Consider the following 19466-nt stretch of genomic DNA (forward strand, 5'->3'; position numbering starts at 1 on the left):
AATAAATAAAAGCAAAAGAAAACAGAAACAGAAAAGAAGAAGGAAAAAAAGCCAACACACACACACACACTCACACACAAAATGCCGCAACAACAACAAGAACTTAATAAATTTTTACAAAGTTAAAGGAAACCAACAACAACAGCAACAGCGACAACAACAACAACATCAAGAAGAAAAGTGCATGAATTTGCGTGTTTCATAAACTTTTGTTTTTTTTTTTTTTGGTTTTTTATTTGTAAATTGTGTGTGTAATTTTTTTGTTATTTGTGTTTGTTAAAAAGTCAAAATAAAAGTACAAAGAACCAGCAAAAAACAAAAACAAAAACCAACCAACCAACCAAAAGAAACAGCAACAACAACAACAAATAGGTAAAAACGCAGTTGCAACTTGCATTAGCTGATAAGTAGCTGGGCAGAGCAGACAACAAAGTAATACAACAAAGTAATAAACATTAACAATTGCCAACCGCCACTTTACCAACCCCCGACAACGCCCCCGACCCCCCAAAAAGAGCAGTGTGAGGAGGCGTTCAAGAGGGAACTGAGGAACACACACACACACACTCACACAGAAAGTGTGTGTGTGTGAGAGAGAGCAAAAAGAGAGTGCGCGAAGAAGTAAACAAATAGATTTACACAAAGCCAAGAGGAAAGACAAACAGAGAGAAAGACGCAGAGAGTTGAAGCTCACCACAACAGAACGTGCAAGAGAGACAGAGGGAGAGCAAGCAAAAAGCTTTATGCAGCAACGACAACAACAACAACAAAATAATAAGAAACAGCGCAAAATATGTAAGTGAAATTGATTTTCTTACATATTTATGTACATATACATATATATATGTATGTACTTAGGTATATATAGAAATAAGTCTAGACATTGCATACCCTGCAAACCGCAAGCATCAGCCACACTCTTAAAGGGTATACGATACGATCCATCAAATCAAATATACCTATGAGTTTCAGGGTCTATCTCTGATTAGAAAACTATCAAAAGCTTTGTAAGCCCCAAAACCCAACAGGGTATGACTAAAGTCGTTGCTCGACATTTCTAGACATTTCTTTCATTTAAGAGCAAAATAACCGATAAGAGATAACATTTCATTCTCAGTTTATCGCATGCTCATATTTCGGTTGTTGAAATAGCTAAGAACACAATTATCATGTTATATTAATTTGCCCCTCTAAACCGAGCACTGAGCACTTTATAGTTTACAAATATTTGCCTTGTTGTGCTTCATACGTCGGGGTCACCATTTGCCAAAAACTTTACCATTTGTTTTACACCATTTTCGGTTGTTGTTCGTCTTTTAGAATACGTCATTTTAGATGCCTTTCAACAAGTTATAGAATACATTATGTTTTTTTCTGGACTACTATTAAAAGTCTCGCAATACTTTTACTTATTTCCTCGTCGGGGTCACCAATAATTGCGAATAATTTAAGAGAGTAGATGCCACTTATATAAGCCAAATTTCAATTAAAATTATGCTTGACCTAACATAATAAAAGGGCTAACTTGAAGAACTTATTCATTCATTTAATATTTGACTTAATGGAATGAGTAAAGAAGTGGCAAATAAGTACTAGATTAAAATTCTTTTCTTTTTGCACACAAAGTTAAATGAATGAATAAATTATTGATGTATTCAGTTATGTATTGGAATGTAATGATTCATTTATGCGGTTTTGTTTAGTTGAAGTTGCCAAATAAAGTACCCATTCAAATATTAAACAAATAAATGAATGAATATTCAGAGTTTAAGTTTTATATAAAAATCGATATACATCGATGTGCGACAAGACTGTCTGCCCACACAGACACACACCATCAACACATACCCATCATACCCATAGATATTTTGTATCTTTTAGTCTCTCATCTGAAAACTCCACATTACTTATACGCAGCGTTGTCTTTGCCGCCTGTTTGGCTCCATCGGCAGCAGCAGCAGCAGCAAGAATTTGTTAGGTGTCTGGCCATGGCCATGGCCACTTTATCAAAAAACCAAACAAAAGCAGACAAATCATGTCTACCTACATTCACACACACACACACACACACACACACACACACTGAAACCCACATATATGTATGTATTGTATACATAAACGTCTGTGGGTTATCAAAGCAATTTTCAATTTAAATATCTGTACGCATGCATATAAAGATTATAATTGCCATATGTACCTGTAGACATACGAGGTGTGCTTGAAAATAAATTCAATGTGAATTGTCAAGATTTTATGAAGATTACTTTATGAGCACATCTCGTAAATTTAATTTGTGTTCTACCAAAACATGGCATGCAAATTGATGGACTAATTTTGTTCGGTTGACTAATGAAGCCGAACAGCAATCGAAAAATATTTCCATTAGTAACAGAAAGAAACCAAAAAGAAAATAAATGAAACATTTTTAATTTTGGCTTTAAATCAGAAACATTTCTTTCTTTTTACATTTCGTTGACTTGTATTACGTATACGCCGGTGTTTCACTGTAAGTGTCATATTACGTATACGGCACCTGCGCGCCCTGTAAGATGCGTTGCCCGGAATGATCCATTATTCCGGGATCGTTGGCTGGAGACGAAGAATCTCTTTATATTATATATTACGTATACGCCCCCATAAACAATTTTTAACATTTCATATTTCGGCCTTTTGGCCCAAAAATCGACAATTGTTGATGATGTTGCTGCTACTTTGCCCAATGTTTATTATGCACTTGAAAATAATTACGAAACAAAGTAGAAAATATATATATATGTATGTCTGTATATATATATATATATAATAGCAAATATTACAGCGCACAACGTTGGTCGGTTCGTTAGCTTGTTGATAATAAAGAGCACTTGGATTGCATATTCCTTATTTTAAGTATTTGTCTGTTATGTCTGTTTTTTGTTTGCACTTTTGAGTCTCGTTGATGATAAACGACAACGACAACGACGGCGACAGCGACAATGACGATGGCAACAGGCTAGAGAAGAGTCTTAATGGTGATGAAAATAAACAAATATAAATGAATCTCTTTCTATCTCTCTCTGTCTATCGTGTCTCGTACACATTCTCGAAAGGTATTTCGGTTAGAGCCTAGCAGATTCTAGATAATAAATCCATGCAAACTAATCAACATTAAACTAATGAAGATTCCTTTAGCTGGCAAAGTGGCTGACACTTGATGAAATATGAGAAATTTTTATATTTTAAGTGAATTTGCATTGAGCAGAACTTAAGAACTGTCAACCGAGAGATAAGCAATAAGTGAAATACTGACCTTTATATTTAAGAAACCGGCCTATTAGACTGTGGTTGCTATTCAGTTAATTCAAGGACAAATTTGTTTATATTTAGATCAAGAAAAAGTGGAAAGAGGTGAATAGAATAATTAATATATATAAAAATATATCAAACAATTTATACAATTTCTTATCATAGCCATATAAAAAAACTTTTGTTCAATCCTCTTACAGTCATAAATGAGCTCATTTTCTAATTATAAATAATTTCCATATTGGGAGCAAATGGTATTCTAATCACGACTCATCTTGATAACCCTTTGTTCAAATCAGTTTCGACTCCTATTTGAGTGTTCTTTTTAATCATTTTATTGATTAATCGTGTGTGATTCATTTTGAAGTCATATTTTGATTCATTCACAATTCTTCAAGTTGTATTTTAATTAGGTAAAATCGAAAATTATATATAATGATTAGTGGGTACTTTTATAAGTCCATCTCAGAACTTTTTCTACTTTTATAAGACCATCTCAAAACTTTTTCTACTTTTGTAAGTCTATTTAAAAGCAGCCACCTTGCATTTTATATAATTATCGATCGTATACGAATCCTTTTTTGAAAAAATTCGAATTGAAATAGTCATAAATAAGCTTATTTTCTGATCAAAAATTACTTTTTTGTCTGTTAGTCATAACTCCTCTGAAAAAAATCGCATATGATCCATTCATTTCATCAGTTTTAGAGTCATTAGCCTTACATTTTCTCATTGTACTTTATATAAATCAGATTTTTAAGCATATACAAGGTGGCGCAAAAGAAATCACCCAATTGGAAGATGCTCTCATTTTTCCAAATGGCCGCCAATGTCAAATCTGTTTTCACATTTGTGGACTAGACAGATACAGAATACAAGTGAATAAGCCATGGAGCGAAACACTCCCCAAGAACGCGGAATAATTGTGAAGGACGCGTTTCCGGTTCGCTTAATTTCGCGTTTTAGCGATTTGCACTGGCCCGTCAGATCGCCCGATTTAACGGTCTCGGACTTCTTTTTATGGGGTTTTTTGAAGTTTCGTCTTTACATCAACAAGCCTGAGACCTTGGAACCCCCAAGCAAAATATCCGACACGAATGTCGCCGAAGTGATGGAAAATGCCAAAACGAGCTCGTATGGCAATCAATTGTGACGATATCAATTGTCCGATATCATCTTCTCGACTTAACACAATTATTTCTAAAGGTATAAATAAACATAGTCAAAAAAGAGAAACGAAGTTTTTCATTTAGAAAAAAAAATAAGAGCCAAACAATTTTGGATGACTTCTTTTGCGGCAGTAGAGTAGTATTTGTGTCTTCTTTAGATGAAATATGAAAATAAGCATTTTTTAATCAACAAGAGGGCTTTAAGAACAATCATCAAGCTGATTAAAAACAATCTTACAACTGCTAGGTGAATAATATCTTATATAATCTGATAATCTAGATTTACTTGCTTAACACTCTGATTTATAGACACACACGTAAATGAATATCAATGAATATTCAGTAGAGATTTAAATCAAAAAGAGATAAATCATTTGAAATACTTTTCTTTTGGATTTTTCCCGATATTAGTTTAATAAAATTTAAAAAGCTATTCTGTGACTCCCATTCTTTTGGTTTGCCTCAATTGAGTCATTCGCTTTCCTAGATTAAGAAATCAAGTGATAGTAACATTTGATTGTGTATAAAACTCATAAAAGTTAAAGTGGAGGGGGAAAAAAAAACAAACAATTAGTTTAACAGATGCATTCGGTATGATGGGTTCAACCTATCAAAATTGTGTACAATTTATTTTACTTTTCATTTAATTCGCTGACATTTGCAATGTAATTATAAATAATTTTTTGTTTGTTTCGCTGTTAATTGTCTTGCCTTGTCATTAACTCGATGGGGGGCGGCGAGATAAACAAAAAATTACAACTGTAAATAAAAACTACTTCAAATGAAAGCAATACGTATAAATATAAAGTGAATTTCTGATGCTCTTTCTTTGGATTGTGATTGTGGATGTTTAGTAAGGAAAGTTAGTCCTTGATTTTGAATATAAATAATAATATAACAAAAAATGTTAAAAATTTTTTACCTAGCTATAAAGTTTTTATAGATGTCCGAAGGGCACATAAGTGACACATGACAAATATAACCCCCTCCACCCCAATCACCACCGACCCCTCTTTGGCCTATTTGTTGGGCTATATTTTCTCCATCGGAAAAATTTTGTTGTGTGTGTGTGTTTGTTTTTAGATTTGTATGACAAAAGAAAATGGCACCCACAAAAAAAAAAAAAAAACTCACAAAAAAGTAACAGACAAAAAGTGCGAAAGTAAATATAGTTCAAAGATCTGTCATGAATATACACAGCCCATTTATATATATTATATATAAATATATAGAGAGATATGCCATAAAGTGGTATATAAATGTATCTGTATCTGTTGTTTATGTGGATTTTTTTTTCTTTTGGTATTATTTATAGGCAGCAATGTCCAAATGACATTTATATATATATATATATATATATATATATATGTACATACTTATAACAACTATAGATATATAGTATATATATCGTATATATATTTAAATCTATGTCTTTTTGCCTTAAAAATATATCATACTTTTGTCTTACCTCCGCTTACCGAACCCCCCCGCCCCCCCTGCCATCCACCCCTTGAGCCATTTGCTGCTGACTCACTTAGCTCTCACTCGTTCGTTCGGTCACTCACTAAAAAATAAAAGAAGAAACAAATTTGTGTGTTCGTTTATCGCATTTTGAGTATTTTATGAGTTCAATCATAAAAATCTGCAAAGAAAATAAAAAAAAAAAAAAATACAAACAGCAACAACAACAACAACAACAACAGCAAAATTGTTAAAGCCCAATTAACTTGATGTGGCCAATTTTTGTTTCTTGTTTTTTGTAGTTTTAGTTGTATTTTTTATCTATTTTTAATTTTCAAACCTTGCACGAAAGTAAATCGAAAAGAAGCTAAATAAAAAAAAAATCGAAATTAAAAATAAACAATTTACTTTAATACATAAATACATGTATATGCATATGTGTGTGTGTGTGTGTGTGTGTGTGTGTATTAGACTGGATATTATTTACATTGTTGAAAGATCGAAGCAAAATTTTGAGGAATTCTTTACTTTTTGAAACAGACTCTACTCATAGTTGGTTTAAGTAGTTAAATAAACTATTTTTTACAAAAATAATCACAAGAAAGAGACACAGAGAGAGAGAGAGAGAAAGAGAGAGAGAGAGAGACAGAAAAAGTGAGAGGGAGATCAGTGAAAGGTTACTTATCATAAAATATCACTCATACGACCAGTGTGCTATCCCTTTCCTTCAGATCATTTTTTACTGCTTAGCACTTGTTTTATAAGTTCCTTAATTTACTTTTATACAAGGTAATCAATCAAATTCTTTAAAATTAATTGGCATAAACGATTTAATATATGGCAAGACAAATTATTTAAGCCATTTGGGACTGACTCGCCGTATTTACTATATATAAAGTAATATTTAGGGCTTAGATGTTGGGGTTTTACATACATCCCACGATAAATGCATGATTTTAGAAAACTTTAATGAGAAAGTCTTTTAATGAGTATTTTCGAAATTTAAAATAAAACTTTGTCCCAGGAGGTTGAAAAGAATTACTTTTTTGGCTATTTTATACAAAAATCACCCATAACCCATAATCATAATATAAAAACCATTTAGAGACTAAAATCTAACCGTTTTAGTTCTATATGACATGGAGAGAGAACCTTGATTTATTTCTATAAAATATATATATATAAATACCAGAAAATACTAAAAAAAACAATAAGTTAAACAAAAATCTTGACACGAAAATCAATTCTTTAGTATTCTTAATTTCTTTTACTTTTGGAAGTTTTATTTCACATTATGTATAATTTAATGCCTAATGTTTCCTTAGGGAAAACAGCAAATCAATATTCAAGCAAATAAAAACTTGTATAGCATAAAAATAAATAATCTAGAATTAAGATTTACAAGATTTCAAAACATAAATATTACGCATACGACATGACTGCTCGTTGAATCGTTTGTCATTTCGTAATTATGGAGTCGAAGGCCTTGTAGCTGATACTCTTGGACCAGGTCTCTGGACCCGAACAGTCTAGTATTAATACCTTATCTAATATTGTAAACAAATATACGTAATTATAATTGAAAAGTTGTTACAGAAACTTATATATTTGCCTGATATACCCAAGATAACTTAGATCGCATTCTGATTAAACATTATGTCATATCGACTTTACCAAGATATGGTAATAATCAAAACGAGAAATAAAATGAAAAACATAAAATATGAAAAATTGATATTCGTATATAATAAAGAAACCAGTCTAATATATATACATACATATATATATATATAGATTTCTATGCACACATACATACATACATGCTTATAGTTGGTGTGTGTTAGGCAATAGTGACACGACCACAACAATCATAATAAATCACAACAACAACAATCAAAAACAAACAAAATAAGCAATTTACTATAAACAGGAAAATGAAGTAATAAAAAAAAAACACACAACATACAATAATTATTAAGAAACTTAATCGAATTTCAAGTATTTGATACAAAAACAAAAACCAACAAAAATAAATAAATACAAATAATTAAATCTATATGTAAATAGCAGAGACGGCGGCGTCTCTTTGAACCAAAAGGGGTGGGAGTAGTAGTCAAGGAGGAGGTGGACTAAACTTCTCTTAATATGTAATACAAAATTAGTCATCAGTACAAAAATAAATCCAACTAGCATTTGTTGTTGGAAAGGAAAACGACTTAAATATATGTTTACAGTGTCAAAACAAAAGTTTAATTAATTCAGAAGTGATTTTACTAAATATGCTTGTCTTATAACATAATCATATTCACTTAACTTTTCTATGATAACTTTTTGAATTTTTCAAATAATATTGATGTAAAAAGTGTAATCAAACTGTTTTTGCCCACTGTATATACAGTTAAATCTCGTTATAATAAACTTCGTTAACAAATTATTGGTTAAGTCCTTTGCAAAGACTAAAAGTACCAATAAGTACCCAAAGTAAATCAATAGTACATCTATTAGAAGTGTTGTGATCAGGTTTAACTTTATTTAGTACCAACTTAAGGAAAACAGAATTATAGTATACAAAAGATAAACAATTTGATGAAAGTCAATACCATTTCAACAATTTATTTCAAAGAAAACTGATATATTTATACCCTTGCAAAAAGGGTCTATTAATTTTGGTCAGAAATGTGCAACGCATAGAAGGAAGCATCTCCGGCCATATAAAGTATATATATTCTTGATCAGCACGACGAGACGAGTTCAAATCGCCGTGTCCGTCCGTCCGTCTGGATCAACGCAAACTCCTCCTAGACTGTAAGAGCTACAGAGCTGAAATTTTGCATGTAGGCTTGTATATGCTGCAGGGGTTATATATCTCGGATTCAGCCGGATCGGACCACTATATCATAGAGCTCCCATACAAACGGCAAAGTCACGAACAGTGACTTTTCTCAATAACTTCGTTATTTTCTGAGCTTTTGTCGTGAAATTTAATATTGGTGAGCTTATTACACCTATAAATGACTGTGCCAAATTCGATCAAGATCGGGTGACTATATCATATAGCACCCATAGGAACGATCGGTCGAAAACAGTGACTTTCTTCAATAACTTCGTTACTTTTGACGCGATTGCTTTTAAGCTAAATATTTGTTAGTTTAATATATCTGTTAATGACTGTGCCAAATTTGATCAAGATCGGGTGACTATATCATATAGCTCCCATAGGAATAATCGCTCGAAAACAGTGACTTTGATCAATTTCTTCGTTATTTCCCATGCTAAGATTGTAGGCCGTATTTTCCACTTTGATGGCTATATAGCCCCGGCCCTCTGGTCACTCTTATAAGATTGTAACGATCTTAAGACCGAGTTGGTGTGAAAAAAGTTTGCAATAAGCTAGGGCCAGATGACTAAATGTCAGGAGTTTTGGAGCCCCTTTGGAATAATTGTTTGAAATTTGTAATTAACTTAACATTTTAGATATTTATCAAGAGATTTTGAGCTAAATCTTTTGTATATACAAAAATATGTTGAATATAATAAAGAGTTATCAGATAAATAAAAGGTTTACTCATAAATGTTTATGAGTATCAGGTTTAAGAAATGAGAGGAACTTGCCCTCAAAAGTATGCAATGAACAGTCAATAAGTCCTTCATAGAGAATTGTAAGAAACATTTTAAATAAAGGTTCTCATATCATATACCTAGAAGGAAAAACGATTTTCTAAAATAATTCCAGCCCATTTAAGCTAATTATGTCTTCTATCTCTTTCTGTCTCTTTTTAGAGAGTATAAAATGGATGCATATATGAAAAACAACACCGGCGGCCCAGAGGATGCGACGTCAGCGTCATCGTCAACATCAACGACAACGACGTCGGCGAACGTTAAAGATCTCAAAACAGACATTCCCTACTTTGACGATTCGTCGTTGTCTAGGCCATCAGAAGCATCCAAGCAAAAAGTAATGGGACGACGACAGGACGATGGCGATGATGGTGAGGGCTTTGATCCATCATTATTGTTCCCGCCACAGAGCAAAACCGAATGCGATATAGATGAATATACGCCAGCTGGATGGGCCGAAGTCGATGCTGATAACCAGGATGCAGACGAGAATTATGCCGAGGATAATGGCTCAGCAATGGGATCTGAATATGCGGCCAGTGGAAGTGCCGCCAATAGTTACTATCAATCGCCGACACCCTCCAATAGTGACCTAATGCTTAGGCCGCCATCGAACACAAATTTCCATTATAATTATCCATCGCCAGGCTCAGCATCATCAGCGATGTCAGCGGCGGGAGCGGGAGCGGGGGATAGTAATGGATTACCAATGCCTCTGCAAATGCAACAATTGGCTGGACCAACTGGTGGAGGAGGAGGAGGAGCAGCAGGCATGTCGAGGCATGGTCCCTTTACACATTCCCAAGGACAATTGGGTCCACCTGCGCCAGCATTCTATCCAAATATGTGGTATCCCAATGCACCCTATGGAACAGGGGGCGGTGGTGGTTCTTCCAGCAGTAGTGGGCCCAGTGGTGGACCATATGGACGTTATTATGGCCCTGGACAAGGCGGTGCCGGTGCTGGGGGTCCATTTGGTGCACCACATTTGCATCCACATGCACTACATCCGCATCATCCGCAACATCATCCACATCATCCGCAGCATCATCCATCGGCACATCATCTGCATCATCATGGGCCGCCGCCACCACCAACGGCTCTGCATTCGCATCATTCTCATCCTCATGGCCATCATCCTCATCATACGCATCCACATCCGCACGGCCACCACCCGCACGAGACCATGATGGAGATGTTCCAGCTCTCAAATAGGTAAGTCCAACTGTGCTAATAGCGGAAGCCAATTCACCCGTGGCCACAACATGGGTGGTCTTCCCCACCCCCGCTTCTCCACCCCTGCCCCCCATTCACGCCTTCCTTTTGCAAACAATTTGTGGGTCATTCATAAAACTACATCGAATGGTTCATTCGGTCACCCGTTGTGATCAAGTCTGTGTGCTCTGATTACACCCAACAATAACAATAACAATAACAATAACAATAACAATAACAATAACAATAACAATAACAATAACAATAACAATAACAATAACATCATAAAATTAGCTAATGACGTCGGTTGTCAATTTCAAGCGAATCCAATCCAATCCAAAGCAATCCTCTCCAGCTGATTAGGGTAAAGTTTATTTTTGGCAAAACAGGACGACGAGACAAACAATTTAAATCAATTTGCCACTTACTCTCACCCACTGCCACTCCCACTCCAATGCAGCAGTGAAATAAAGAGACGGAGAGGGAGAGGGAAAGGGAGAGAGAGAGCGAGACAAGGAGAGTAAATGCATTCACCAGTTGCTTGTTTATGCCACGCGTATGCACCCCGCAATCCCCACAAAACAAAAAAAAAACCCTTCAATTTCCTTAACTAGACAAATGTGGAAAATTTATTTCCTTATTTACTTAGCAATATGCACAATCCCCCCGCCACAGTCCACACCCCACACCCTATCCCTGCCCCTGCCCCAAAACCCTATACAAATTCAATTTAGCGTTTTTTCTGCACGGCATCAAGGTCGCCAAAATAAGAGAAAGAACACAAGAGAACTAGAGGGAGAGAGCGTAAGCGAGAAAACCATTCAAGTACAGTTATCGATAGCAAATCGTTACATTGTAGCGCAACAACAACAACAACAACATCAACAACAAAAATGCAAGCAAAACCAAAACGAGACAACAAGGCAAAAATGAGTGTGGGGAAAAGGGGAGCAGCTAGCTGGCGCGAATTGCAGGGAGACAGTCTGAGAGAGGGCAAAAAGAAGAGTATGGTAAACGAGAGGGGATGGGTGTCGATGGGAGGGTGTCAGGGCGATGGTGTTATTATCGAACGTGGTTCTGGCTAGCTTTCCAATTGCAATTGAAAATGCAACAAGTTGAGTAAACAAACAGTCAAAGCGCACGGCACATAGACGACTACAAATACAAATACAAATACACACATTTATACATACAGTGGTGGTCAGCGGGTTAGCCCCTACATATGTAAGTGCACTACTTTATATACATATGTATGTATATATTTGTATATGTATTGAGGAATGACGAATAGACAGACAGCAGAACAAATCGCCACCCCAAACAGCAATCGCAATCAGCTAAAAAGTTGCAATGGCACATCGAGTGGGTATCCCCAATTTGTTTACTTTTCAATCACAACGAAAACAATCCTGTTAGATACAGAATACGGATCTTTTCGTATACGGGCGGCCATCTTGGATAGACCATCGCCATTTTGTTTGCAGTTTGTCTCATTATCATCAAGTCCCAAGTCAGTCTTTCTACTCTTCTTCTAGTTTTCCAAATTATCTTTTGTTTTTAAGTACAAATCTCAGTAAAAACACAAAGAATCAGGAAATTGAAATATATATAAATAAAAAGAGCTTAAAATGTTATTTATTTATTTATAATCCGTTCCATTGCAATGCGAATTAAAGCATTTTTTCAAATCACAAAACTGTTTCAAATCAATTATATCAAATTGAAGCGTAAACGAAAATTAAAAACAATTTTACGTTTTTCGATGGATAAAAATTATCAACAGTCATGGGAGGAGCTAATAATTTATTTTTGGAAGGGAATTTCTAAATAAAAATTGAAGATTTTTCATAATTTTATGGGTTTTTATTCAAATAAAATAGTTAAAAGTCAAATATTTAAAAAAAAAAAAACAAATATTTTGAAGGATATATCCTCGGAATCTATCTATACATTAGTACATTTTTTTGAATAACTTATTTTTGAAACGGCTTTTCGAACAAAAATCCATTTTTTTTAAATTTTTCTCTGGCTTTTTAGACAATTTGATGAGCTATTGTCCAAATGAAGTAGTAACACTTCAAAGACTCCTAATGAGTAGATTAGATAAGTTTAAACTTGTTTAAGTAAAAAGTTCTATAACCATATATTTCCTAACTTATCCAGATCCAGGGGAGTATGTCTTTAACCATATATATAACAACTAATTCTCACTGCCCTGGATCTGATCACGCTATCAGTATATTGGAATTAGTTGGGAAATATATGTTTAAAAGGTTTTTGAAAACCAATCAAAAATCGGAAGGAAAAAACCCTAAAAATATACAATGCACTTACAAACTGCTTCTAAGCTTGTGACCTTCACTGTATACGAAAGTTTAAGATGCCGTGTGCCATATATGAAGATCGATTACAAAAGTTAACCGACTAATTCGTTTTTTATCCCCCACTTTTGAAATTTTTGCCCAAGTTTTCTTAAGAGGAAACATTTAAACGATTTAAAATCTTAATTGATTAAACTAAATGAACTCATTGTTGCATTTTCTTAATATCCTTGCTAACTTGTTAAATTTCAATTTGAAAACAATTGCAACATGCATTTGTGTGTGTGTGTGTGTGTGTGTTGGGTTCCTTTACAAGGATTGATTGACATTTACTTTTTCCACTTTGTGAGCGCCGTTGTCAGATTTCAGTGGGAAATGTTGTACGGATGCCATTTGTTGCAATTTCTCCCTGGGTGGGGTGGTGTTGCGAAGAGGGGCATGGTGGTGGATGTTTACAAAGAGCTAGTTTCTATGTATAGTTATGTATTGGCGAATGTGTGTGTGTGTGTGTGTGTGTGTGTGTGTGAGAGTTTACGTGTGCGTGTTGTTCCTTTTTTCGCATGTGTTTGTTTTTGTTGTTTACATTGGCGGCTATGTATGTTAGTATGTGTGTGTGTGTGTGTATCGGGTGTGTATTGCGAACTTATTTTGCAATTGCGTTTTAAAATAAATTACATCAATCGATACATAGCTAAGCATGGGTGCAAAAGGGGTGACGCGAGGGTCTGGAGGAGTATAGGGCTAGAGGGCTAGAGGGACAGGGCCTTAGATGGTGGCAGCCATTGCTAATCGTACTAAATATTCTCATATTTCTTGTATACACATTACTCATACTCGGCCTTTTCTTCATTTTGGGACTTGGGCCAAGAAAAGTGTGCAAAAACGAGAGGAAAGAGGGCACAAGCAAGGGAGAGAGAGAGAGAGTCTAGTGTAGAGTAATTTAGTTTAAATCAAAATGATCATCTTTGTAGATCTCAATCTTAGAATACGTTAGTGTATTCACAAATATTTGTTATGGTTTCAAATGACTAAGAGGAAAAGCGAGTGCGAGACAGAAAGAGAGAGAGAGAGAGAGAGAGAGAGAGAGAGAGAGAGAGAGAGAGAAGTGCATATATACATATAAATATATATGTGTATATATTGACAACAAATACGTCAAACGGGCATTGGCGCCAGTTTTCAAGTTAGTTTAGCATTTTGCACTTGGATCACTTTCAGCGGCATTTGTTGCAATCGGTCGCAACCAGCTGATAATTATTGAAGCCCATTGGCAGCACTCGTTGTCATAATCTGGGCCATTTCCTATGCAATAACATATATATATGTATGTACATAGAAAAAAAGAACAAAATTTTGCCATATCATGCTGCTTGTATATAGGAAGTAATGCAAACAAACCCCAGACATAGACACTCACATATTCTCACATATTTAACGCAACATTGTTTACACTTCGATTCAAGTGGTTGTTTTTCTCTTCTATAAATATAAAACCAATGTCATGTCCGGAATGTCCTCAACTATTTCAACTGGCCAACTATCTAAACTAGTTAATTGTGAAATACATTGTAAAATTTGATAATATGTATATACTTATCTCTATATACATATTACAGTTCTTTTGCCAAAAGAAAGAATTTCTCCCCTTACGAAAACAAAAACAAGCAAATCAAGTTACATTGTGGTTTATCTTCCATCTCAGCTTTAAGTACAAGAAAGGATCAGAAATGTTTAATTGCTATTAGAAATTGTACTAAATATTACTTACAACCAACAGAGTCAATTTTGTTTTCCATTCAATTCATTTTAATCACTTTTATTGGAAATGTAAATACACTTGGTTAGTGAGTTCAATAAGATTTAAGAGTTCATGCTAAATTTATTCATTTTTGTCCTTAGATTTTTATAGCAAACTATTTAAATATTGCTACTTGATGATAACAAAATTAATTATAATTTAAATACAATCCCAATTTGATTCAAAATGCCCAAACTTTTTGAGCACTTTAACATGTTTTAGAGTCTGAAATGATCTCTTTACAGTCGTCTTTACTTTCGTGGCCTTTTACCAGCAAATTTTTCCCTGGTTGCCCATATATTTTACTAATGTTGTCTATTATAAGGAACTATCCCAGTTTCTTTTTTGACAGCAGAAAAACTAGATTTATATATACATATGTACTTAATCGTTGTAGAACATGGAGCAGGAGCACTAAGCCATGTAGAGACTTCTTTAAGCATTTTTCAAGTAAATCACATTATCTGTTTTTTAAATCTCTGACTTACTAATATTTGATAAGGAATTGGAAAATCTATCAAACTGCTTGGCAATATCTCCTTTTTTCCTAAGATATTAGATTCAAACTTAAACATATAATCAAAACTAGGTTTTAGCTGGGCTTCAAGTCAATAAATCTTAATAATTTATAAGATTTAAAATCATAGGCGGCACAAAATGTGAGCAGGTTGTCTGTATAGCTATTTCAAGAACCACCAAGTTCTATCATCAGCAGACTTTGCTAAAGAATCCACAGTTGTAATGGCCATATCATATCATCAACGCTAAAAGTAGTTGGGAATTCAAGCTACATGAAGCAATAAAAGAACGACAAAGCTTGCAACTGCAGATTCCACATTAAACATATAATATATATATATTTTGGAAATGGATTAGAAATGGATTAAATTTATTGACATCAAGCCACTTAAAATACAGTTTTGATTTTTGGCAATATTACCTACAAATATAGTGGATTGATCGTTTGAGAATAGAACTTTGTTGTTAATTTAATAAGCATTTTAGTGATTTCATTAAGTTTGGAAAACTATATAGTACTTTCTTAGGATGAAAAGTTTCAAATCATTGAATTCTATTACAAGGAGATCGTTTAAGATCGTCAATCCTGAAACTTACTTATTTTCAATTTCTAATCTGAATCTGTGCTAGGTTTAATCACAAATTCCATTCCAATCTCGTATTTCCACTCAATTTTGAATCTTCTTTAAATTTGAGTAGAAATTTAATCAGTTTTCCATTCATCCGCTCACATCTTTTATAAATCCCACCTTGCTATATCTATGTATGTTGCTGACTAAAATCTCTATTTGAAGATGATAACCTTTAATTTTCTTTGCGTTTTTTTTTCCAGTGGTCGCGAGGCCAGAAATCGTGCAGAGAAAAATCGTCGCGATAAATTGAATGGATCCATACAAGAGCTATCCACAATGGTGCCCCATGTGGCAGAGTCACCGCGTCGTGTAGATAAGACCGCAGTTTTGCGCTTTGCTGCCCATGGCCTTAGGTTAAAGTATGGTAAGTAGAATGAAAATTTAGTTTCTTCCATCTAAACTAATGTGTTTTTTGTGTATAATTTATAGCCTTTGGGAAAACATTGCATCAACCGAGACCACAGATAACGGACACATTGATGACCATGCTGGATAGCTTCTTTCTAACACTGACCTGTCATGGCCAAATATTGTTGATATCGTCGAGCATTGAACAGCATTTGGGTCATTGTCAGACGGATTTGTATGGCCAGAGTATAATGCAGATAACCCATCCCGAGGATCAGAATATGCTCAAGCAACAATTGATACCCACCGAGCTGGAGAATCTCTTTGATGCCCATACCGATTCGGATGCTGATGGTGAGCCGCGTCAGCGTAGCAAAACGGAAGAGGATTATATTGATCGCAAATTGCGCGAAGATAAACGCAGTTTTCGTGTGAGGTAAGGCAACACAACTTCTAAATTGGAATATATCACTATCATATAGTAATTTTCCTATTTTTATACAGATTGGCTCGTGCCGGACCAAGATCAGAGCCAACCGCCTATGAGGTGGTTAAAATTGATGGCTGCTTTCGCCGCAGTGATGAAGCACCGCGTGGTGTACGCTCAAATACGTTTAGCTCTAGTCTACAATTGATACGAAGGACACGTGGTCGAGATGATGCCATACCTTTGCATACAATCAGTGGCAATGATATTGTAAGTTCTGTCTTAAAAAAATTAACAATTTTACCTGTTAAATTTAATGGGTTTGTTGTAGGTACTGACAGCCTGTGCTCGAATAATACGTCCTCCAAAGATCATCAGTCGTCTGGTTGATGCCAATACATTGGAATATAAGACACGTCATCTTATCGATGGCCGTATCATTGATTGCGATCAGAGAATTGGCATTGTTGCCGGTTATATGACCGATGAGGTGCGCAATTTAAGTCCATTCACATTCATGCACAATGATGATGTACGCTGGGTGATTGTGGCCCTTCGACAAAGTGAGTTTCAATCTTTAATGAGATTTATATTTAACTTACTCTACATACGCTCTCTCTCTCTCTCTCTCTCTCTCTGTTTGTTCTCTTAGTGTATGACTGTAATAGCTCATATGGCGAGTCAACTTATAGACTCTTTACCAGAAATGGCAACATTATTTATTTGCAATCAAAGGGTTATCTAGAGATTGACAAGGAAACGAATAAAGTTCACTCATTTGTCTGTGTCAATACATTGCTGGACGAAGAGGAGGGCAAGAGGCGTGTACAAGAAATGAAAAAGAAATTCTCAGTGATCATTAAAACACAAATACCAACACAATCGGCCATTGATGTCCCAGCATCAGAGCATCCAGCCCAATTGGAGAAGGCTGTGTTACGTTTAATACAGAATCTACAGAAATCTGCCTCAGATGATGATACAGATCAACATGATGTCGATGATATTGATTGTGGCAATATTGATAATGATGATGATGATGCTGGTGATGATGATGATGACGATGATGCCGACGATGGCGACGATATTGATGATGATGTTCATCGTAATGTTGATGATGACAACGAAGGCAATGAAGATGAAATGAAACTAAGTATTAGTGAGTTTACTGACACAACAGCAGCAGCAACACCGAACTATCTACAACGACATCATCATCATCATCATCATCATCAGCAGCAGCAGCAGCAGCAACATCATCTTCGTCAGCATCAACATCAACATCAACATCATGGCAGCAGCAGCAGTTCCATGTCGCAGGCTCGTCTAAATGCCACACACCATAGCATGAGCAGCTCCAAGACTCCACCTTTGGCCTTAGTGCCACCGGAAACGGCATCCGTCAAGTCATCCATATTTAATAGTGTTAATGTGGTCAATATAACAGCAGCCAAACATTTGCGTGGCATTCACTCAAATTCAGTTAAATCACCCAATTCCTCCGAGCCAATTCCACAGACACCAGTTGCCCGTGTTGGTGCTAGTTCTGGTGGTTGCACTTGCTCAACATCCACAGCTAGTGGAACTGACAAAGATTGTGATTATTGTCAGAATCCTTTGACACCAGACACCATACCAGCTCCAAGTTTGAAACGTAGCAGCACAGCGGCAGCTTTAACCGCCCCCGAAGATGATGATGACGATGATGATGATGATGGTGGTAATAGTGTGGTCAAAATGAATAAACGTCTATTCATTGAAAGCACAGGTGAGTTTTAATACCCATTTGTTTGCAATAAATTCAATTAAAATGCAATTTGTCACAAACAGAAATTGAACATGTATTGAACACATCTTTGGTGCACATTGGACGTAAATTGCATCAACAGCTGAATGTGGCAAGAAATCTAAGAGATCAGGGCAATCGCTATGAACTACCGCTTGCCACTCAGCGTATTGATGAGATAATGGTGAGTCAATATCAAATCGGATTCTCATTTGCATTCAATAACCATCCTTTGGTATCCTTTCTCAGGAGGAACATCAGAAGCAAAGTGAACTCTATGTGAACATCAAAAGCGAATATGAAGTGCAACTACAAAATAAGGCCAACAACTCTAGCCTAAGGTCCGAGCATGATCCTCATGGCAATGGGAGTGGCATGGGCGGTGGTCAATTGGCGCCACGATAATGATATCCAGGAAGGTTATCAATGAAGGGTTTCAGTGATGTGATAAAAAAAAACAAAACAAAACAAAACAAAAATCTTGTGGCAGCAGCAAAACTCAAGCTCAAAAAGTTCCACTCTGATGGCAAGCAAATAGTTACTATTACTAAATATAATATATATACACACATACACACACACACAGACAAACACCACACACCATATATGCGTAGTTGTATATAATAATTATGATAAAAAGTGACCTAGAAATCGGAGGAAAGCGAAAAAAAGCTGCGTAGCATGAGCAACTAAAAACAAAAACAATTTTTAAAACTAACTAAACTATGAGTGAGTATGAAAAAATGTACTTTATGCTGTTTGTTCAAGATTTATTTTCGTTGTTTTAATGTTTTATGATGATAGCGAAAATATACATCTATAGAAAAGTAAGATATACTATATATACACACACACACACAAAAACACAGATAAGTATATGTATA

The 19466-nt window shown here is 35.2% G+C and overlaps 1 protein-coding gene across 1 annotated transcript; it reads left to right on the top strand.

Annotated features, from left to right (window-relative positions):
- Positions 1-327: 327 nt before the first annotated feature.
- On the top strand, positions 328-19466 carry LOC6644494. The gene is made up of 10 exons (XM_047011495.1): positions 328-795; positions 9696-10751; positions 16222-16385; positions 16451-16805; positions 16874-17066; positions 17128-17359; positions 17449-17748; positions 18079-18564; positions 18627-18766; positions 18832-19466. The coding sequence occupies exons 2-10, from the start codon at positions 9706-9708 to the stop codon at positions 18985-18987; spliced, it is 3072 nt and encodes a 1023-aa protein (XP_046867451.1). The 5' UTR covers positions 328-795; positions 9696-9705; the 3' UTR covers positions 18988-19466.

The sequence above is a fragment of the Drosophila willistoni genome, assembly GCF_018902025.1.
Source record: "Drosophila willistoni isolate 14030-0811.24 chromosome XL unlocalized genomic scaffold, UCI_dwil_1.1 Seg142, whole genome shotgun sequence".
NCBI lineage: Eukaryota > Metazoa > Arthropoda > Insecta > Diptera > Drosophilidae > Drosophila > Drosophila willistoni.